Raw genomic sequence first — 24,684 nt, forward strand, 5'->3', positions numbered from 1 at the left:
CCACAAGAATTTTTGAAGTGATCAAGGGCCATAACTCTGGCAGTAATTATCGGAAATCGCTGAAAATCAATAGGATTCTTCGTCTCATGACCTTAAACACTGTGTATAAATTTAAGATCAATCAGATATTAACTTTGGCCTTTAAAGCGTCCACAAGATTTTTTGAAGTGATCAAGGGTCATAACTCTGGCAGTAATAATCGGAAATCGCTGAAAATCAATAGGCTTCTTCGTCTCAAGATCTTAAACACTGTGTATAACTTTTAAGTCAATCGGATATTAACTTTAGCCTCTAGCTGAGCGTCCACAAGCAATTGTGGACGCCGGACCGCGGGACCGACGGAAGGACGGACGGACAGGGGCAACGACAATATATGACCACATTTAAATGTGGGCGTATAAAAACTCATAAAAAATTTGCAAACTTTTAATCTCGTCGTCAGATACGTGTTTTCCTTAATTAGAACTAAAGTTATCGTGTCCCAAAGTATCAACCAATCAAATTGCTTATCTCTGCTTACCCTAAGCAAAAATTTCTCATCTTCTAACTCCGAACTCCATCAAGGCATTCACCTAATAAACACCTACGTCAAGCAAGTGTGAACATTCTAGCTCAATTAGAAGGAGAGTTATTGTGTTCCAAAGTGTCAGCCAATCAAATTGCTTATCGCTCTGCTTACCCTGAGCAGAAAATGCTCATTATCGAACTTAGTCAAGGTAATGATTTAATGAAACTATACACCAAGTTTCATCACTCTCACTTAATTAGAACTAAAGTTATCGTGTCCCAAAGCATCAACCAATCAAATTGCTTGTCTCTGCTTACCCTAAGCAGAAAATGCTCATCTTCGAACTACATCAAGGCATTGACCTAATAAACACCTACACCAAGTTTGAACATTCTAGCTCAATTAGAGAGTTATTGTGTCCCAAAAAGCGTGACGGACAGACAGACAGACACACAGACGGAAGGACCAACAGACAGATGGACGTTCGGACAGACAGACGGAAGGACGGACGAACCCATTTTAATAGTCACCTGCTTTCTTCGAAAGGCAGGGGACAAAAAAATAAAATGTTTTGTTAAGTAAAGCTATATGATGCCACGACGTCATAGTTTTTATGACGTCATAGTTGGGACCCAAAATGGCGCCTGTAAATGAGTTGTCGTAACTTTCCCTATACAGGGCTTTGCTTCTAGTGATAATGTATTTAGTTCTTCACCCCTGAAGAAGATAGTATTTTTACTGACAAAACGTTGGATAAAACAATGTTTTTTTGATATTGTATTCTATTAATTATTATTAATTATTGTATATCAACTTATCTGAATATCAAATTCCCCATTTTAACTTAAATGTGACCGCATATATCAAAATTCTAGGTGAAATTAGTTATTTTTCTTTGCTCGCTGCAGGACGACCGGTCATTCCTCTTGCATAATAATCGGCATCGTTGTAAAGCGGAGAATCTCTTAGTTTACAAATATGATCAAATTAATGTCGATGAATTGATTTTGAATGCATACAGTCGAGTTTTAAAACCCCTAAAAAATATAAACCACCGCCACGTGTTGCTATGCTGTCTACACAACTCGTTTGCTGATTGGCCCAGACACCAAGTGAAAAGCATTATGGTTACGCGGCTGACTCGAGCGGGCGATAAATATTTGGTTTTGGCAATAATGTTTTTGGTTACCTACATGCGATTCACTCTGCTAAGTGGCAGAAAAAAATGAATTCTGATCGTATATAGATTGCCGTTGAGTGTTAATCCAAACCACGTGGCTGATTATGTATATTAATCGACATGCGGGTGGGTGTCATTGAGTAATACTAATTAACTGTCACAGGTCAATGATAAAGCCGTCGACAACTCCTTATTTACTCCAAATAATTAATCCAAGCAGTGATTATCTGATATCTCATATCATCTTCAAAAAAATAATTTATAGGCCTTAAATGGAAATAAAAAAAATGGCCAATAATTTTCTTTTCGAAGAGAATTTTATTGATAGATGAATTCACTTTACTGTCGCTTCTTCATACGGTTTAAAATTCTCTTATCACCATGGGTCGAAAAGATAGGTTGCCAGGCAACAAAACATACGCCCACAGCAGCTAAATCGTCCGAGCGGTCGTCAAGGGTTGTCGCATATTTATTCCTCTAATTGGGGGCCTTTACAAGACAGTTCCATACAGATCAGATTATAAATTTTGTCGTTTGAGGGTTTACAAGGTTCTACAAACTGAAACAAGGGTCTCAACTCTGGAAGTAATCTACAGAAATTGTTGAAATTTGACAGGCTTTTTCGTTTTACTAATTTAAATAATGCATATAAATTTCATACAGATCACATGATGACTTTTGTCATCCAAAAGTTCACAATCACCATAACTCTAGAAATTATTGACGGAAATTGCTGAAATTCAATAGACCTGTTTCACAAATTTAAATGATGCATATAAATTTCATACATATCGGATGATAACTATCATCAATCAAGCATTAACAAGGTTTAACAAAGTGAAAGAAGGGCAATAACTCTTGAAGTAATCATTGTAAATTGCTGAAATTCAATAGGCTTGATCGTTTCAATAATTTAAATCATGCATATAAATTTCACAAAGATCGGGTGATAATTTTTTGAGTTAGAGCATTCACAAGGATCAATAAAGTGAAACAAGGGGGATAACTTGAGACGTAATAAACAGAAATTGCTGAAATTCAATAGACTTCTCTGTTTCACTAATCTAAATAATGCATATAAATTTCACAAAGATCGAATGATAACTTTTGGCGTTGGAGCGTTTCACAAGGTTCAATAACGTGAAACAAGGGCCATAACTCTAGACGTAATAAACGGAAATTGCTGAAATTCAATAGGCTTCTTCGTTTCACCAATTTAAATAATGCATGTAAATTTCAGAAAGATCAGATGATAACTTTTGGAGTTAGAACGTTCACAAGGTTCAATAAAGTGAAACAAGGGCCATAACTCTAAACGGAAATTGCTGAAATTCAATAGGATTCTTCGTCTCACTAATTTAAATAATGCATATAATTTTCAGAAAGATCGAATGATAACTTTTGACGTTAGAGCATTCACAAGGATCAATAAAGTGAAACAAGGGCCATAACTTTAGACGTAATAAACGGAAATTGCTGAAATTCAATAGGCTTCTTCGTTTCAGTAACATGAATAAAGCATATAAATTTCAGAAAGATCGGATGATATCGGATGATAACTTTCATCAATCGCGCATTAACAAGGTTGAACAAAGTGAAAGAAGGGCCATAACTCTAGACGTAATAAACGGAAATTGCTGAAATTCAATAGGCTTCTTCATTTCAGGAATCTAAATAATGCATATAAATTTCAGAAAGAAACAAGGGCCATAACTCTAGACGTAATAAACAGAAATTGCCGAAATTCAATAGGCTTCTTCGTTTCAGTAATCTAAATAATACATATTGCGACGATTCTCGAATCTGCCATTACATCAAAGCCAGAATGCACGAATGTGAACGTAAGTATTGACATTTCTATAGGGACTCATATTTTAATTTACGTGTTAAATGAACACGCATACAGCTGTGGCGGCTTCTTTGATGATTATCCAATCAACAATCTTAATCTCCTGACCACTAGCTGGCACTAGGGTGCTAATTAATTGATGAGATTAACTGTTAATCTCACCAAAGTTATAATATACAAAACAGACTACTAATGTATAGATTATTCTTCAGTATAACACTATTATGTGAATATGCCGCATGTGTTATGAATGTTTCGTCACAAAAGGAGTGCATTTACTACGATTTTCGTCGTCAGCACCCTTGAAATCCTAAATAAAAAAAATATTAAACAACAAAATAGCAATAAATGGCGGAAATCGTCGGATCAAATTTTTAATACAATTTTCGTTTTCAGCACCCCTGAAAACCCATGGAAAGATATATGCAACGACAAAACAGCAAATAAATGGCCTGGTTGCTATGGGATTTTGTTTTGGAACATACCAAATCTTTGACTGGCTTTTTCTCAAAACTTACTTTTGTGAGTTGGGTAGCTTCGAATGGACAGAGCTCAGTCAATTTTTGCCCGTTTCAAACAAACTATACATCAAATTGAAGGTAATGAGTTGGAGAATGGGAAAATAAAAATAACTCAATATTTAAAATTTCCTCACCGCGACTCAGTATGCCATGGGGGGGGGGGGGGTCACAAATGGTTCTAAAAGCACATCTTAATGTAATATAAATGTATGTAAAGTCATTTATTCTCAATTTTTGAAAAAAGAAATATTGTAATTTCCAATCAATTATGTTTGGTGAAATACGCAAACAGTTCAAATTGAACGGCAGTCGTTTATGCCTGCTTAGTGCATTCTACATGTTTTTTAAATAATTATTTTGCTGTTTGTGAATCAGCCTTTACTAATTACTTACACATTGTGCTGTAGGATATGTTTTTATTTGTTCATTACATAATGGCACCCGGAATCATAGGGTACACGACTCGTGTATTGATGTTAATTTTGTCTTAAATATTGAATATATAAGGATCTTATAGTTAGTTTCTTGGCAAGATAACAACAACAATATTGATTGAAACTAATCAATATTGAATTCTAATTCGTGTTTTTAATTTCGAATATCATTGAAACTATTGAGTTAAAGACTTAGCTCCTTTAATTGGTTTATGTTACCTGTTTCTATTGATTGGAAGTTTCTCACATGAAAATGTGGGCGTATAAAAACATAATTTTTCTTACAACCAGGAGCCATAAATCCATGAAGTCACGATCAGCTACATGAAAATATCGAAAGGAACCAAGATCTTTTGGAGACAAAACTATATTTCAAGTTTCGTCAAACAGTGGTGACCTGTAGAGTGTCCACAAACAAACTGTGGACAGATGAACGTCTGAACAGACAGGGACGGTGACAATATATACGTCCACATGAAAACATGGGCATATAAAAATTACATATTCTATTGTTAGTTTATAGCTATAATATTGATAATCCACATGCACACAATTTTAGTCTATATGTTTATTCTGATTAGCCACAGTTTACTGTATTCTATGGGCATTGTAACTAGCTGTGAAGTTAGTATGTTATATTCGAATTATTATGCACGATTTACCATATTCTAAATGGGCTCTGTATCTTGCTGTGAAATTAGTTATGTCATTTGAATTAGTTATTCAATATTAGGATTTACATCACAATTCTGCATCCAGTAATGCTACAACACCGATAAATGTGAGAAATATGCTGTGGATAATTATATATTTATCTTCATTTCAAAGTTATTGTAATTGACACATGAATTCACCATACCATACTACTATTACTACATTATAAATAAAAAACATGTAATATGAATTGAATTTGCAAAGTTTCTGTGCGTTATCAAAAATTTTGAAGTGGAAACCCTGGTAGAAATAGCTAATAGCTGATACCGGTACACATGTTTGGTGCAGTTTTTAGATTCTTTTTAGAGAAAAAGACCAAAATAAAGAATACACATGATGTCATTCATTTACCCATTTTCTGCCTATACATACCTTCCTTTTATGTCAGGAGCAGGTACATAAATTTGTCTGTCAAAGCGACCAGGCCGTAATAAAGCAGGATCCAGTATATCGACTCTATTTGTGGCAGCTAAAACAACTACACCACTTTGTGTGTTAAAACCTGAAAATAATAAATGAATTTTGCATATGAGCTGCCAATAAAACTCATCGCAACTAATACAAAACATTACTGTTTTTAATTGGGGGTATTATTAGGGGTTCATATTGAACAGATATTATTCAGATTATTATGGTGAAAGAGTTAAGGTTATTATTATTATTCTTTTTTATTGGGGGAGCTTATATCTCAGCAACTATAAGAGATAGAGGGCTGAAGTTTAATTTTGTTACGTGAAAGTGTGGTGCCGTTACCCCTTAAAGCTATTTCGCAATTTCTGCACATAGCAGAAATGCGTCAAATCTTTAACGTGCTGTATCATGGGTTTTCACCGGGTCCTCCCACTGCTAAAGACCCATAAGCACAAGCGAATTACAGAAATAAAATTGAACCTTGTGTTAGTCCTGAAATGACCTAGTTTGTGTCGAATGGACCGTAAACCCCATTTCACTCTCTCAGGTGGTACTAAAGACAAGTTTCTATTAAAAATTAAACTAGATCATCGCTAACACAATTCCAAATTGGATCTAAATCTGTTAATAATTGCACCCTATATATCATTTACAGACAAAATATTAACGAAAAGTGGTTGTGGCACTGCCGAAAAGGGGGAGGGGGGGATCATGCACCCAAATCAATAGTTGCCGTCCTTAGGGTATAAGAAAGTTCCAAGATAATCCATTCAGAATTGTAGTCTCTGGGTACTAAACACATAAATTGGCTGTGGCTCTGCCCCTGAGGGTTGGACAAGCACATAAATCTATAGTTGCCACACTTAGGCTATAAGGAATACATATGTCAAGCACCAAAATCAATAGTTGCCACCCTTAGGTGATAAGGAATATATATGCCAATTCCAAGACGATCCATTAAGAATTGTGGCCTGTAGGCAACACACAGACACAAGAAACCAGCAGCTGCCAGGCAGGATACTCCCACATTTTGCAAGCGATGGATAGAGAACAAGCTAAAAACAAAAACGATTTTTTGTACAATCAGGGCCATAATCCAGAAAGTTATGGTCTGAAATGTAAAGTTAAGTTTTACGTTTCATCAAAATCAGATAAAAATTGTGAACTCTAGAGGATCCGTAACCTTTGTATTACATACTTATACACAACTTGTGTACAAAGAGTGGCCATTGTGTCAGGTACTTTCATTTCGATTTTCCCTAAATTCCAATTCAACCTTCATTATGGTGGAATGGTGATATATATCTAAATGGTTTTTAAAATCAGAAAAAAAATGGTGACCTCTTGAGAATCAACAAGCTAAAAATGCGATTTTTCGACCAATCAGGGGCCATAATCTAGGAGTTACATTTGGATATGTGTGATTATCAAAAGGAACAAAATCTTTATGATAAAAACATATATTTAAAGTTTCATCCAAATAGGATAAGATAGGTTGCCAGGCAACGAAACATACGCCCACAGCAGCTATACCGTCCGGGCAGTCAACAAGAGTTGTCACATATTTTTACTTTTTTCAGTAATGAAACATTTATAATACATTAAAATCTGATTAAGAGTAACAACTCATTATGTAATTATCAGAAAACCATTAGAATTTGTTTGGTTTTTATAAAGTTCTGCCCCATGCTAACTTGGATTTAGCTGTTCAAGTCATAAAGATTCATTGAAAATCAATATACTTGTTCGTCTCATGACCTTAAACACTGTGTATAAAGTTAAAGTCAATCGGATATTAACTTTAGTCTCTAGAGCTTTCACAAGATTTTTCAAAGTGATCAAGGGCCATAACTCTGGCAGTAATTATCAAAAATCGTTGAACATTAATAGGCTTCTTCGTCTCATGACCTTAAACACTGTGTATAAATTTAAAGTCAATCGGATATTAACTTTGACCTCTAGAGCGTCCACAAGATTTTTTGAAGTGATCAAGGGCCATAACTCTGGCAGTAATTAGCGAAAATCGCTGAAAATCACCAGACTTCTTCATCTCATGATCTTAAACACAGTGTATAAATTTAAAGTCAATCGGGTATTAACATTAGCCTACAGAGCGTCCACAAGCAATTGTGGACACCGGAGGCGACAACAATACACGACCACATTTCAATGTGGGCGTATAAAAAACTGTGGCCTCTAGCGGGTCCACAACCTTGATATACCATATTTTTACACTATTTGCGTACAAGGGCGGCCATTATGTCTGTCAGTTTTTGTCCGATTTTTTTACGAAATTCGAACTCAACCATCATTAGTGTATAACTGTGATATATTCACACGTTTTGTTTTTTTTAAATCGGATAAAAAATGTGACTTCTATACAGACCTGTCAACTCTACCGCATCACGCGGTAAAGTCTCGCGAAAAGGCCTCATGTACCGCTCTACTGCGCGGTAATAGATTTCTACCGCATTTTCAAACAAAGAGTTTTTTAGTTTTCTCGCCAAAACTATGGAACTGTAAACATGTAAACAATAAATAATGCAACTTTCGGTTATTAACATCGATTTGGGATATTGTAAGGTGTAATTTAGCTAAGAGATTTGTTCTCAAATTCTTTTCTACCTATTTTAGAGTTAATAAAGCGGATATATTAATATTGGCATGTGTTCCAAATACTCTTAAAATGTGTAGCGATAAACTAAACAAATAGCGACCAATTTACGGCAGCAATGGCTGACATTTTCGTTTGCGCGCGTACGTACGTACAGCATCTAATACAATACTTCGAATGCAACATAACAAGATGGGAATACGTCTCGACGATACTGACTTACATGGAACACTCTCAGTGACTCTCTCGAATAAATGTAAAAGCAGATTTACGGAATCACAGGGGTAAAAAATCCCGTACATTGAGAGGATAATCGCCATGGGGGGCATGATTAAATCGATACCAATATTCAGTCGTTTACAAAACTAATTTTTTACGCGCCCCCCCCTCTATTCATAATGTAGAAATACTATATAATCTTACATTAAACATATTGACAAAAACTCTCGGAATGGGGAACACACGTCACAAGGATATTTTAAAATCATGCTAAGTTAAAACAAAAGAAAAGTGGTATGGTAAGTGGTAGGCCTACTGCCAGTACACTGGACTGGTAATTTTACTTTATTTTTTTTTTTACGTTACTAATTATTTCTTTTTGTAGGCTACATATTCAATTTTGGTTTAATTACATAAATAATTGTAGATATGGTTACCATTGCTTGTGTATATTTTATCTATTACCCATTTAATGCAATTTTTGTATTGTTGGGCCTGCAGTTCAGTGTATCATTTCTAAATTAATTACCCTTGAAAGTGCGAATTTACGCGTTTTTGGAAATCTACTGCACTTTTTACACTACCCTACTGCATTTCAGCTCTGAGGGGTTGACGGGTCTGCCTCTATAGAATCCACAAGCTCAAAACACAACTGTTCGTACAATCAAGGCCCATAATTTAGGAAGTTACGATCCAATATGCTCGAATATCGAAAAGAACGAAGATCTTTGGGTTATAAACATGCATTTCAAGTTTCATTAAAATCAGATCAAAACTGTGACCTCTAGGAGGTCCACAACCTGGATGTACCAGATGTTTACACTATTTGTGTACAAGGGGCAGCCATTTTGTTCCGACAGTTTTGGTCCGATTTTCATGAAATTCAAACTCAACCATCATTGTGACCTCTAGAGGGACCACAAGCTAAAAGCATGATTTTTCGTATAATCAGGGGCCATAATTCAGGAAGTTACGATCCAATATGCGTGAATATCAAATGGAGCCAGGATCTTTGGGGTATAAAGATGCATTCCAATTTCATCAAAATCGGATGAAAATTGTGACCTCTACAGGGTCCACAACCTTGATATACCATATTTTACACTATTTGCGTACAAGGGGCGGCCATTTTGTCCTACAGTTTTGGTCTGATTTTCACGAAATTCAAACTTAGGAAGTTACGATCCGATTTGCGCGAATATGAAAAGGAAACAAGATATTTGGGTTATAACCATGTATTTCAAGTTTTATCATAATCTGATCAAAATTGTGTCCTCTAAGAGTGTCCACAAGCTAAGGAATAGGTATGCAAAGTTTCAAAAGGATCTGTTAAGAATTGATGCCACAAAAAACTGGGCATGGCTCTGTTCCAAGGGTTCAGTTCAGACGTGTGAACATATTAAAAGTTTTTTTACGATTTCAAGCAAGTTTAGACGCCTGTTTCTCGAAAAGTCCATGTAAATTTATTTTTTTTGACGGACAGACACTTATGGTGGGGGCCAAAAATCTTGTGGATGATTTTCTACAATTCACTTTTCAAGGTTTTTGGTCCACAAAAGTGTCAATTATTATTCAATTTTCAAAAAAATTTTCACCATGTGATGCCTAATGCCATTGACGATTTCCTAAAACTGTTTAACATTTTCATTATCACTGGAAGTAATGTCATTTTGGCAAAACTGTATTTTTAGCTTCCAAAACAAATATTTATTTGAATTAAGTATTATTCGTATAAAATTATATTTGATTTCATTGGACAAATAGTATGAATCAATCTTATCATATAGACATAAAAAAAATTAGTGTTTCTAACGTCTTCTCGTGCCGAGAAATAACCAATTTTGTTAGTATTACTTTTTGAGAGTTTTTGCACTGTAATTAATAATGCTTTGTAAAGGGTTAATTAATTCTGTTCAAATTTTAATCAATTTTCTGTCATGCAAATGACAATTGCAGTTTCTGTAATACAATTCAAATAATGTCATCATGTCGAGTCTTCGTTGTATAAATGGAAATGATATTGCATGATTTATTGGCTGTGTCCATTTTATAACAATGCTCATGTGGAAATCTATTTAATGTTTCCAATGGTACGAGAAGTGACGTCAGTTCAAGGATAAAGTGGCACCGGTAAAAACCTTCATTGCAGCATCACAGTTCTAGTTATTTATTATTATGATGCACTTTCCAAAAATATTATTCATAGCATTTAGAAAGCAATCATTTTAGTAAGCATAACTTTGTTACATACCATCCATCTCAACTAAAAGTTGATTTAAAGTATTCTCTTGTTCACTCTGACCCCCAAAACTTCTCCCCCCTCTCTTTCTACCTACAGCATCTATTTCATCAATGAATAAAATACATGGTGCATTCTTTCTGGCTGTAGAAAACATATCTCTTACCTGAAAAAAAAAAAAAACATGAATAGGTTACAGGGGCAGATCCAGGAATTTTGCAGAAGGGGGTTTGAGAGGTTCCTGTTAAGGAAATTTAACTGTTGACAATGTATGATGCCATCATCTTCTCCAAATTATGTAGGTATACATACAAACTGAGCTTTCTAAACAGAGAAATACCCCCACCCCCAACCGCATGACGTCAATTGTTATTATGAATTAATGGGATCAGATATGAAATTAATTGTGATATCACATATGTCAGTATCATTATATCGCACTTTGAATGCCCATCCCATCCCACCATCATAAAAGTGCCGTTTAAAAAAACCAAACAAACAAGCCAACAGTGAGGCTGATGTCCCCCGCCGAAATCCCAAAATAAATAGATGACACATATTAATCAAAAATACATTATGCAAGAGCTTAATCTGCCTATTTGCAGGTCTTTCTTTTGGCATGAAATGTTATCTAAATTATTAACAAGCCAAGAGGTTGATGGCCTCCGCAGAATCCCCAAATAAATAGATGACACATATTAACACTGAGAACTACTAAGAGGTCAATCTGTGCATAGACCTTATAGAAATCTATGTCTGGATTGTTATTGATTTCCCGACTAAGTATTACTTGGCATTACCACGTTAAAATTGTAAATAAGGTGTATTAATTAACAAGGGTGTGAAACTATCTGAGAGGTGAGTTAATTAACTCTAGGGTGAAAAACTGTGCAATGGTGCGTTTTCTGTAGAGGTGTGTTAATTAACCGACCAGTACAAAATGAATGTCAATGCTGTGTATTGTTTAATTGGCGTGTTTTCTCGCTAGTTGCGATAACTGCACCAAAAGGAGTATAATCAAGGACCAACAGGCTTTATCTGAGACGCGCGTGTCAAATCAAAATCCGGGAAGTAAAACTGTTTTACCGTGCGATGTGTGTTTTACGATGGTCTTTAACAGGTCTTTATATATGGATGTGTGCATACTATATGATTGACGTTTCTCTCGTGTGTCTTTTGTATTTGTATCAGACCTGTACGCGTTTTATACTGTCATGCTACTTATATATAAATTTGCATTTAATGAAATACAATTGTGGGCCTTGGTCTATAGTACGAAAAGGTGAATACTATGTCGTTATATATAAATATACCTCACCGAGACCACAATTTGAATATCCCCGGGTATATAGCGAGCAAGCTAAATTTTCATCATGTGTATATTTATTAATTCATTTGTTCCTTCGTCTTTGTATAATTAAAGACAGGTCTTTAGATAGGCATGTGTGCTGGCTATGACCTACGCTTCTCTTATGCGTCTTTTGTATTGCGTACCATATATATATATATATAAAGTTGCATTTAATGAAATAAAAATATGGACCTTAATTTATCATACAGAAATTTAAGCGAATGTTATGTCGTTATTTATAAATACCCAGCAGTCAGAGCCCAATTTGAACATCACGGGAATATAGAAAGTAAATCCAGTCAAAACTATTTTTCTACAACCGAAATACAAAGATGCACATTGGCCGTTTCACATTTATTAAAATTATAAAGATAGGTTTCCAGGCAACGAAACATACGCCCACAGCAGCTAAATCGTCCAGGCAGTCAACAAGAGTTGTCGCATATTTTTACTTTTTTCAGTAATGAAACATTTATAATACACTAAAATCTGATTAAGAGTAACAACTCATTAACCCTTAACCAGTCGACGTCAGTTTGACGTCATGACATCAAGTGGTCAGGCTAAATAAAGGCCGACGTGAAATATTTTGTATGCCTATTTCAATCTTGACACCAATAAAAAAGTTCAAGGGGATAAGTTGATCTATAATTTAATAAACAAGCCAACTTAGTCAAGGTATTGATGTAAAGAAACTATACACCAAGTTTCATCACTCTCACTTAATTAGAACTCAAGTTATCGTGTCCCAAAGCATCAACCAATCAAATTGCCTATCTCTACTTACCCATGGCAGATAATGCTCATCTTCACACTCCATCAAGGCATTGACCTAATAAACACCTACACCACGTTTGAACATTTTAGCTCAATTAGAAGGAGAGTTATTGTGTTCCAAAGTCTCGGTCAATCAAATTGCTTATCGCTCGGCTTACCCTGAGCAGAAAATGCTCATTATCGAACTTAGTCAAGGTATTGATGTAATGAAACTATACACCAAGTTTCATCACTCTCATTTAATTAGAACTAAAGTTATCGTGTCCCAAAGCATCAACCAATCAAATTGCTTACCTCTGCTTACCCTAAGCAGAAAATGCTCATCTTCGAACTCCATCTAGGCATTGACCTAATAAACACCTACACCAAGTTTGAACATTCTAGGTCAATTAGAAGGAGAGTTATTGTGTCCCAAAAAGTGTGACGGACAGACGGATGGACGGACAGCCAGACAGACCCATTTTAATAGTCCCCTGCTTTCTTCGAAAGGCAGGGGACAAAAAGTTGAAGGGGATGAGTTGATCTATAATTTGCAAATCATTCTAAATCCTTTTCATCAGAAATATCGTCTTCAAAATTGATGTCATCGATATAATCCAAGTCGGAATAATTCATAAGTATTTCAACCACTTTGAGCGTCTTTAACGTTTCCGACATCGTTAAATTACGTTTTTCGTCAAAAAATGTTGAACAAAGACATGTTTTCCTCAATGCCCTTGACAAGACAAGTTCCTGTCCGACATGCATGTGTGGCCATATCAGTTAAATATGAAACTAAATACTCAAATGCGGCTTATAAAAAAGGTTCTTGCTGTAGTCGACTTTTATAACGTTGTGGTGATTATAGTCAACAATGACCGGTTAAGTAATTATCAGAAAATCATTAGAATTTGATTGGTTTTTAAAAAGTTCTGCCCCATGCTAACGTTTAGTATACAAAACATTTACTATCATGGATTTAGCTGTTCAAGTTATCAAAATTGATTGAATATCAATATACTTGTTCGTCTCAAGACCTTAGACTCTGTGTATCAATCAGAAGTCAATCGGATGATAACTTTAGCCTCTAGAGCATCACAAGATTTTTCAAAGTGATCAAGGGCCATAACTTTGGCAGTAATTATCGGAAATCATTGAAAATCAATAGGATTCTTCGTCTCATGACCTCAAGTGATCAAGGGCCATAACTCTGGCAATAATTATTGGAAATCGCTGAAAATCAATAGGCTTTTGCATCTCTTGACCTTAAACACTGTGTATAAGTGATCAAGGGCCATAACTCTGGCAGTAATTATTGGAAATCGCTGAAAATCAATAGGATTCTTCATCGCATGACCTAAAACACTGTGTATAAATTTAAAGTCAATCAGATATTAACTTTAGCCTCTAGACTCCGGAAAGACGTGGGCGACGACAATATACGACCACATTTCAATAAAAACGATGCGTAACTCGAGCATCTTACCTTCAATAGTAATATCCATGAAATAGAAATTTCCATATTGTTAAATAATATGACACAACCAACCAAAGAGTGGTAATTCACACACAAATATGATATATTTAAACTATAATTACTTTAGCCTTTCATTAAATTTAAATCGATTACAAGTTACAACCGAAGATCCTCACTCCTTGTAGAACTTTTAACTAATAAGTTATAACTAGCCGTTTTTATGCAATAACAGAATTGTCCCGTGATATAACAGATCAAAGAAACACACACGGCTGAATTGACACGTAATTATTTTTTGAGACTTGTCTTCTATTCTTACGACTACCTGGCGTTTATACTACGTCTTCAAATTGTACCATAACCAGATTCCTGTTCCATAATATAATTCAAATGTCAACCCATACATTTCAGACTTCATGTCTCACTGTTTCACGAATAGTTCGTGCAGAGCAGCTTAGTCAATTGTTCTCTGATAGTGAGGTCAACTGTTTGATAGTCACATAATTTGAAATAAAATTCGGTAAGTAAGAATGACTTGAATAAATCCTATTGCGTATACAATACTACAAGGTGACAATTGGTTATTGAAGGGGATCTTATTTTAGACATTGTTTTTGTTTGATGGAACGCGTAAGTTCACATATTGACTATTGACCTTTAATTGATAGTATGCATTGAAGGTCGAGCCGTTAAAGCCGAAATGAAAAATAAAAATCAGCCCGGTATTGTATCTGTCCCGTGGATTCAGCGAAGATTTTAAAGTTCCATAAACTTATGATTACTGAACGAAGGTTGGGATGAAAAGACCTGCTCCCGTTTAACCTAGACAATATAATTACTTGGGACGTGATGTGAATATTTAAATAGTTCATCAATAACACTGTCTATATTTCTAATCATTTTTTTAAATACAATACTAGTATCCTGTATATACAGTCAAAATGGGTCAAAGTATTGTAATATCTTTGTCATGCATGGTTGACTGATCAGAATGTTTGAGCACGTTGACCTATATAGGTGTTACGTAACAAATGAAGTGTTTTGATACCTGATTGGGGCCATAAATTAATAAACTAACAAGCCAACAGTGAGGCTGATGTCCCCCGCCGAAATAGGAAAATAATTAGAGGACACATATAAAAATCAAATTGCGTATCGCTCTGCTTACCCTGAGCAGAAAATGCTCATTATTAAACTTAGTCAAGGTATTACTGTAATGAAACTATACACCAAGTTTCATCAATCTCACTTAATTAGAACTAAAGTTATCGTGTCCCAAAGCATCAACCAATCAAATTGCTTATCTCTGCTTACCCTTAGCGGAAAATGCTCATCTTCGAACTCCATCAAGGCATTGACCTAATCAACACATACACCAAGTTTGAACATTCTAGCTCAATTAGGAAGAGAGTTATCGTGCCCCAAAGTATCAACCAATCAATTTGCTTATCTCTGCTTACCCTAAGCGGAAAATGCTCATCTTCGAACTCCATCAAGGCATTGACCTAATAAACACATACACCAAGTTTGAACATTCTAGCTCAATTAAAAGTTATCGTGTCCCAAAGCATCAACCAATCAAATTGCTTATCTCTGCTTACCCTAAGCGGAAAATGCTCATCTTCGAACTCCATCAAGGCATTGACCTAATCAACACATACACCAAGTTTGAACATTCTAGCCCAATTAGGAAGAGAGTTATCGTGTCCCAAAGCATCAACCAATCAAATTGCTTATCTCTGCTTACCCTAAGCGGAAAATGCTCATCTTCGAACTCCATCAAGGCATTGACCTAATAAACACATACACCAAGTTTGAACATTCTAGCTCAATTAGGAAGAGAGTTATTGTGTCCCAAAAAGTGTGACGGACAGACAGACGGACGGACGGACAGACAGACGGACAGACAGACAGACAGACGGACGAACCCATTTTAATAGTCCCCTGCTTTCTTCGAAAGGCGGGGGACAATTAACAACACTACATGGATTAATTATTTCAACCCAAATATCAATCAGATATTAACTTTAGCCTCTAGACTCCGGAAAGACGTGGGTGACGACAATATACGACCACATTTCAATAAAAACGATGCGTAACTCGAGCATCTTACCTTCAATAGTAATATCCATGAAATAGAAATTTCCATATTGTTAAATAATATGACACAACCAACCAAAGAGTGGTAATTCACACACAAATATGATATATTTAAACTATAATTACTTTAGCCTTTCATTAAATTTAAATCGATTACAAGTTACAACCGAAGATCCTCACTCCTTGTAGAACTTTTAACTAATAAGTTATAACTAGCCGTTTTTATGCAATAACAGAATTGTCCCGTGATATAACAGATCAAAGAAACACACGTAATCATTTTTTTAGACTTGTCTTCTATTCTTACGACTACCTGGCGTTTATACTACGTCTTCAAATTGTACCATAACCAGATTCCTGTTCCATAATATAATTCAAATGTCAACCCATACATTTCAGACTTCATGTCTCACTGTTTCACGAATAGTTCGTGCAGAGCAGCTTAGTCAATTGTTCTCTGATAGTGAGGTCAACTGTTTGATAGTCACATAATTTGAAATAAAATTCGGTAAGTAAGAATGACTTGAATAAATCCTATTGCGTATACAATACTACAAGGTGACAATTGGTTATTGAAGGGGATCTCATTTTAGACATTGTTTTTGTTTGATGGAACGCGTAAGTTCACATATTGACTATTGACCTTTAATTGATAGTATGCATTGAAGGTCGAGCCGTTAAAGCCGAAATGAAAAATAAAAATCAGCCCGGTATTGTATCTGTCCCGTGGATTCAGCGAAGATTTTAAAGTTCCATAAACTTATGATTACTGAACGAAGGTTGGGATGAAAAGACCTGCTCCCGTTTAACCTAGACAATATAATTACTTGGGACGTGATGTGAATATTTAAATAGTTCATCAATAACACTGTCTATATTTCTAATCATTTTTTTAAATACAATACTAGTATCCTGTATATACAGTCAAAATGGGTCAAAGTATTGTAATATCTTTGTCATGCATGGTTGACTGATCAGAATGTTTGAGCACGTTGACCTATATAGGTGTTACGTAACAAATGAAGTGTTTTGATACCTGATTGGGGCCATAAATTAATAAACTAATTAACAACGCTACATGGATTAATTATTTCAACCCAAATGTGTACTAGGATGCAAGATGTTGTCTGAATTACGGTTGTAAATTTTGTTTATAGATTTATTAATTGACTGTTTTCGATAACTTAAAAAAATCGTGCAAAATGAAACAATTATGCGCGAATATCGAAAGGAACTGAGATTTTTGGGTTATAAACATATATTTCAAGTTTAAACCAAATCGGCTAAAAATTGTGACCTCTACAGTGTTCACAAGCTAAAAACGTGATTTTTCGTACAATCAAGGGCCATAATCCATGAAGTTACAGTCCGATACATGCCAATATCGAAAGGAACCGAGATCTTAGGGTGATAAACCTATATTTCAAGTTTTGTTGAAATCGGATAAAAATTGTGACCTCTAGAGTGTTCACAAACAATTGTGGACGGACGGACATACAGACAGGGGCGACGACAATATACGTCCACATGAAAATGTGGGCGTATAAAAATAAGGTAATTTATGGTTATATACTGAGCGCCATGGAAAACGCATCACTTTTTTTTCCCAAATATTTTATTACTAGGTGGTTTTGTATGTATAATATTATGCAATACTATGAACTATTGTTTCACACAATGCTCCCAAACGCAAAAAATATCGGCCCGTGTGCACCAAAAAAAACTGCACGAGATGCACATGAAAACCCCAATATTCACGTGCAGCATTGTGTGTGAGCCCTTTAAAAGCATGTTTTCAACTTAATGTGCAGTACATGAACTGTGAAACGTCAATCTGTCATAATTTGTTGTTGGACGTGTGAAGGAATTGAGCTAGAGATGCCGAGACTTACTGAAAATCAACGGAATGAAGCCATGGGAATGTCCAGGGCTGGCATGTCTACACGTGCTATCGCCAGACACTTCAATTGTCATCAGTCCACAGTTGTAAGGTTGGTGAAACGTGTACGAGTTACTGGAACAACACGTGAGCGTCAACGTCCTGGTCCACAACGCGTTACAACCCAGGCTCAAGACCGCTACATCCGGGTCACTCATCTGCGTGACAGATTCCGCCCAGCGACTCGAACAGGTGCAGCAGTTGTCGGAAGACAAGGACCAGTAAGTGCCAACACCGTGAGATGTCGTCTAAGAGAAGTAGGACTCCGTGCACGACGACCTTATGTTGGAGCTATCCTCAGGGATCATCACCGTCGTTTGATATGGGCTCAAGGACACCAGACATGTAGAGAAGAGTAGACTGGCAAAGTGTACTCTTCAGTGATGAGAGTGGCTTTCATCTTTATCATGCTGATGGCCGTCAACGTGTGTGGAGACGTCTTGCAGACTGCTGCATCTTCAAAACGAATCAATGGGGTGGGGGAAGTGTAATGGTGTGGGGAGACTTCACATTTCATCACCGGACCGCCCTACACATTTGCATGGGTCGCGTTAATGCTGTAGCCTACCGTGATGATGGCCCGTGGAGGACACACGCGCCACTGACATCTGTGTCGTACTTTTGGTTTTGACCCCTCTGACTTTGTACCCTTGATTACAGATTAAACATCTATAAGTGTACAAATGTGTTGTTATTGATGTGTTCCCATTTGAATATTGTTCACAATAAGAAGCAAAATAAATAAGATATGTTTACAGGATCATTTTGTTATACGAAAAACTAAGTGATGTGTTTTCCATGGTGCTCAGTATACTTTTATGGCATGTAGATAGAATACATAGGAATGTTTTGAAATTTACTGCAACCAGTAACAAACTATCTCTTGATAGAGGCACACCTGTTTTATGGAATAATTTACCATTTAGTTTTAAGATGTTGTACTTATCAGTATTCTTTAAAAAAAACTATTTAAAAACACAGTTATTTAAACAGGCTTTTAACTGACTCAATATACATATCCCTAATTACGATTTTTTTATATGATTAAATCGTCACTTTGTAAAGTGTCCCTAAACAAGTTACATGCAAGGGCTCACTATAATATTATAGAGTGTATCAATATTCGTTCTTAAACTTTAATATATGTATAACAGCAACAAAATTTCGATTTATAGTATAAAAATATTACTTTGTCCCCTTTATTTGCAAATCATCTCTCAGATAATAAATTTGAATTACTTCTCTGTACCAGTTAGAAACGTTATTGTTTATGGTCTAAAAAAGCTAATGAAATGTGAAGTTTAACCCTTTCACTGCGTATACCCGGTAGTACCGGGTATTATAAAATGTCGGTAAAATGCCCGTACCCGGTATTACCGTGTACTCAGTAAAGCCCTCGCTAAAATTAGTACCGTAACTGCAAGTGCCATCTATTGTATTTTCTATACACTAGAACATATTTCCACGTGTTTCAAAGCAGCAAACCGTAAAATGGCGGAGTGCATTGTGACAACGTAGACGATGCACTCTCGACGAAGTCGTGAATGACGTCTTGCTGACCAACATGTGGACAATTTCGAGGCGGGTGATACACATAATTCGTTTCCAGTTACTTGATAATGATAGTAGTCAGGACAGTGATTGGTATTATGAAGTGTGTGATTTGTTGCGCGACGTTCCGCCCATGGCTAGCTATGTCTCCCGTGCATGATGAACAAGCCCAATGTGAACACGATAGCCCTGTGTCTGCAGTAGATTCTGACAATAATTCTGATGTTGATAATAATGCTGGCCTGCTGGATCATAAAATACGTAGGTAATTCCTGATTCCCGAACGTGTAGATCTATTGACTGACTATATTGATAATGATATGGGACTTGGGGATGAAAGTGAAAGTGAAAGTGAAAGTAAAAACAAGGTTTTGCAATCCGCACGTGGTCATGGCAGCGGGAGACGTGATGCGCGTCTATTGATATTTTTGTTCATTTTATATATCTTTATCAAAATCCAGTAAAAAAAACAATATCTTTTAAGTATTTCATGGAGAAAAATTTGTTTTCGTGTTAGCTTTAGTGTGAAATGAGAAATCCAAAATGGCCGCCATGACGTCACGTGACTACATTATTATGCAAATTTCCAAAATTCTATTTTTTCCTCTTAGCCCAACCTCATGCCCATCCCAACAGACAAAAAGATTTTTCATAAAAGCTTCCATAAGTACTGCTTGGCATTCAGTTCCAACCTCCCTTTTTTCCTCAAAAAAGGGTCTAGCACAGGCAGTGGATTTACGTCTAGCATTGAAAGGGTTAATAAAATATCAAATTGGATTGGGGAACAGGGAAACGTATTTCTGTATAACTATAAAATTACAATGCTGATTGTTTCAAATCTCTGTTGGACTATTCATGATCTATTTAAGGTGAATTATATTTGATATCCAACTATCATAAAAAATGGCCTATTAAAAACTAACATCTAACGAGTCATATGTTCTTTCAGAAAGTATTCAGATATTATAAATTATCTGCTAGCTATGCAGGACGGAGGGCCTGACAAGGAAAGCTGTCTAGTCGTTCGGATGGGACGAAAAACCGAGGTCCCGTGTACACTTTGGCGTGCACTTAAAAGATCCCTTGGCAGTTGGAATTCGATATAAGAGTAGGCCGTAGTGCCGCTGTCCGGGCAAAATTTCCCTCATAGCACACTGTATGGCGTATGCCCGTCTTCATTAGCCCAGGTTAGGAGCAGAACAGTAGGACGTTAAACCCCATTTCATTTCATTTCATTTCATTTCATTTCATCTGCTAGCTATTATAAAAAACAGGGTAAGCGATATGATAGATCAACGCTTCTCGAAGATCTAACAATTATTAGAATTTTCCAAGAAAAATTCACAAATTTTATAGTTAAATATTCAATAGCTTTTCAAATAAAGCAACCAAACAGTTTTCCAATATGTGCAAACAAATGTAACTGGGTTGAACGCCCTACTGTTCTGCTCCCTTTTACATGTATAAATAGAATTGTTACTTTGATCAAAGGAGCCGTTACTGAGATTGCTGACCCCCGTGCTCTGCACGGACTATTCGTGAAATGGTGAGACTTTAAGTCTGAAATGTATGGGTTGACATTTGAATTATATTATGGAACAGGAATCCGGTTATGGTACAATTTGAAGACACAAATACTAACTTGTCGGAAGACGAGATTAGGTATATTTATGAGAATAAGGATAATTACGAGAATAAGGATATTTACGAGAATATTTACGAGAATCAGTACGGCAAGTTTGGCTTATTCGCTAAATACCCGGGGATATTCAAATTGGGGCCTACCTATTCGATATTTATAAATGACGACATTGCATTTCGTACGATAGATTAAGGTCAATATTTTTATTTTATTAAATGTAACTTCATCTATAAGTAGCGTGAGTATATAGTACGCAATATAAAAGCCAGGTAGTCGTAAGAATAGAAGACAAGTCTCGAAAAATGATTACGTGTCAGTTCGGGCGTGTGTGTTTCTTTGATCTGTCACATCACAGGACAATTCTGTTATTGTTAAAAGTTCTGCAATGAGTGAGGATCGCTCGGTTGTAACTTGTAAGCGATTTAAATTTATTGAACGGCTCAAGTAATTTTAGTTTAAATATATCATTTGTGTGTGAATTACCAATCTTCGGTCAAGTTGTGTTGTATTATTTAACAATATGGAAATTTCTATTTCATGGATATTACTATTGAAGGTAAGATGCTTAAGTTACGTATCAATTTTATAATTTTAATAAATGTTAAACGGCCAATGTGCGTCTTTGTAGTTGTAAGATGATGTTAATGTTATACATTTAGTTAGTGTTTTATAATATAATAATTTGTGTTGCATGCTAATATATATATACTACAATAAGTTCTCACACTCCTACAACTGGGTCTAAGAATCAGCCAGATATCCCCTGTGGAATGTGACCCTGTTGTGAACAGATTGAACTTTACATTATTTAACATTATCATTTTTGTTATTATAAGTTTTATACTTGGTGGGTACACTGATTAATTTTATATTAGGTTTCACAGTATCCTGTGTTGTAATAATTGTTCCTTTGTTCTAATTAATACATGCGCAGTATAATATTTTAAGCCATACTTGTTTTGTCGATTGAGCGATTGAGAAGGTGGACCTTCACACAAATTTTGAGGTATTTAAATCTTATAATTATGTATATTATTGTCATATTTCAATTATAATTGTTCAGTGTTTTATTTACCATGTTTTAATAGTACTGTCAATCTCTCAATTAGTTACTTAGCCAAGGTTTATTTATATATTTTCAGATAATAAGAAATACTTCAATACTTTTATTTGTCACTAAGCCATGCCTGTTTGAAGATTAAATATTATACTCAAATTATTGTGAAAAGCCTTTGCCTTATTTGCCAGACGAAAACTTGCCATCTCAATCTTGCCCGCCTGCCGGCAACCCCCAAACAGTAGTAATAAAGCAGTAATATATTTTGGTTGTAGAAAAATAGTTTTTGTTGGATTTACTCTCTATATTCCTGTGATGTTCAAATTGGGCTCTGACTGCTGGGTATTTATAAATGACGACATTACATTCACCTTCCGTACGATAAATTAAGGTCCATATTTTTATTTCATTAAATGCAACTTTATATATATGGTACGCAATACAAAAGATGCATAAGAGAAACACAGATGCCTATCTAAAGACCTGTCTTTAATTATACAAATACAAAGGAACAAATGAATTAATAAATATACACATGCGGAAAATTTAGCTTGCGCGAATATTGAAAGGAACCAAGATCTTTGTAATATAAAGATAAATTTAAAGTTTCATCATAATGATATCGGTTCAAAATTGTGGCCTCTAGAGGATCCACAACCTTGATATATCATATTTTTACACTATTTGCGTACGAGGGGCGGCCATTTTTCCAGCTGTTTTGGTTCGATTTTCACAAAATTCGAACTCAACCATCCTTAGGGTGTTACGGTGATATATTTCAATGTTTTTTTAAATTGGATAATCAAGGGCCATAATTCAGGAAGTTACATTCCAATATGCGCGAATATCAAAAAGAACCAAGATTTTGGGGTTATAAACTTACATTTCAAGTTTCAACAAAATCGGATAAAAATTGTGACCAATATAGGGTCCACAAGCTTAAAACGCGATTTTTCGTACAATCAGTGGCCATAATCCATGAAGTTACGGTTTGACTCCGGAAGTTACGATCCGATTTGCGCGAATATCAAAAGGAAACAAGATATTTGGGTTATAACCATGTATTTCAAGTTTTATCAAAATCAGATCAAAATTGTGACATCTAAGAGTGTCCACAAGCTAAAAAGATGATTTTTCGTACAATCTAAGCCATAAGCCATGAAGTTACGGTCTGATACATGCCAATATCGAAAGGAACCAAGATCTTAGGGAGATAAACCTATATTTCAAGTTTTGTTGAAATCGGATAAAAATTGTGACCTGTACTGCTGTAGAGTGTCCACAAACAATTGTGGACGGACAAGGGCGACGACAATATACGTCCACATGAAAATGTGGGTGTATAAAAACTATAACCGTTATCGCATTCAGAAGAACAAATTTCTCTTAGGCAAAGTGCCTAAGTGTGGAACGGTACCTGTAAACCCATTGCTCACCGACGGTGGAATAATGAATATTCCCGTAAAGTGTGCACCACATGACTGTTCGACTTACTATAACTTTGACTGGCCTTATCTATATAGTATACAAACTGGGTAATGCAAATGCATAACCTATGAAAATGTGGGCATGGGCGTATAAAAATGATTTGACTTACTCTGGAAGGACCAACACCAACAAACATCTCCAAAAACTCAGAACCAGAAACTGTTATAAAAGGTACATTAGCTTCACCTGCTGTTGCTTTGGCTAGCATAGTTTTTCCCGTGCCTGGAGGGCCAGTCAACATAGCCCCTTTTGGAATTTTGGCTCCCAAATCTATATATTGCTGTGGATTTTTCAAGAAATTAACAAATTCCATAATTTCTAACTTTGCTTCTTCACAACCAGCTACATCTCTAAAAAAAAATAATTAAAAAGTGGTTGCCATGCAAGATACGCCCACATTTTGCAAGAGATGGACAGAGAATAAGCTAAAGAAAAATGCGATTTTTTGTACAGAGGTCCTTTAATTTAAATTTCGTGAAAACCAGATCAAAAATGCTCGACAAAATGGCAGCTCCTTGTACGCAAATTATGGTCTTCTAGAGGGTCCACAACTTTAGTATGACATACTTTTACATTATTTGCGTACAAGGAGCTGCTATTTTGTCGAGCATTTTTGATCTGGTTTTCACGAAAT

The 24,684-nt window shown here is 35.6% G+C and overlaps 1 protein-coding gene across 1 annotated transcript in view; it reads right to left on the reverse strand.

The window, feature by feature from the left end:
* The window catches only part of LOC130012155 (AFG3-like protein 2), a 291,436-nt gene that overhangs the window by 234,342 nt on the left and 32,410 nt on the right, over positions 1–24,684 (reverse strand). The window contains exons 3-5 of the mRNA XM_056099481.1: positions 24,160–24,400; positions 10,702–10,855; positions 5,579–5,708 (exon numbers count right to left, since the gene is read on the reverse strand). Of these exons, the coding sequence (XP_055955456.1) occupies positions 5,579–5,708; positions 10,702–10,855; positions 24,160–24,400 (525 nt within the window). The remainder of the gene's footprint in view (positions 1–5,578; positions 5,709–10,701; positions 10,856–24,159; positions 24,401–24,684) is intronic.

This window comes from Patella vulgata, chromosome 3 (genome assembly GCF_932274485.2).
Source record: "Patella vulgata chromosome 3, xgPatVulg1.2, whole genome shotgun sequence".
NCBI lineage: Eukaryota > Metazoa > Mollusca > Gastropoda > Patellidae > Patella > Patella vulgata.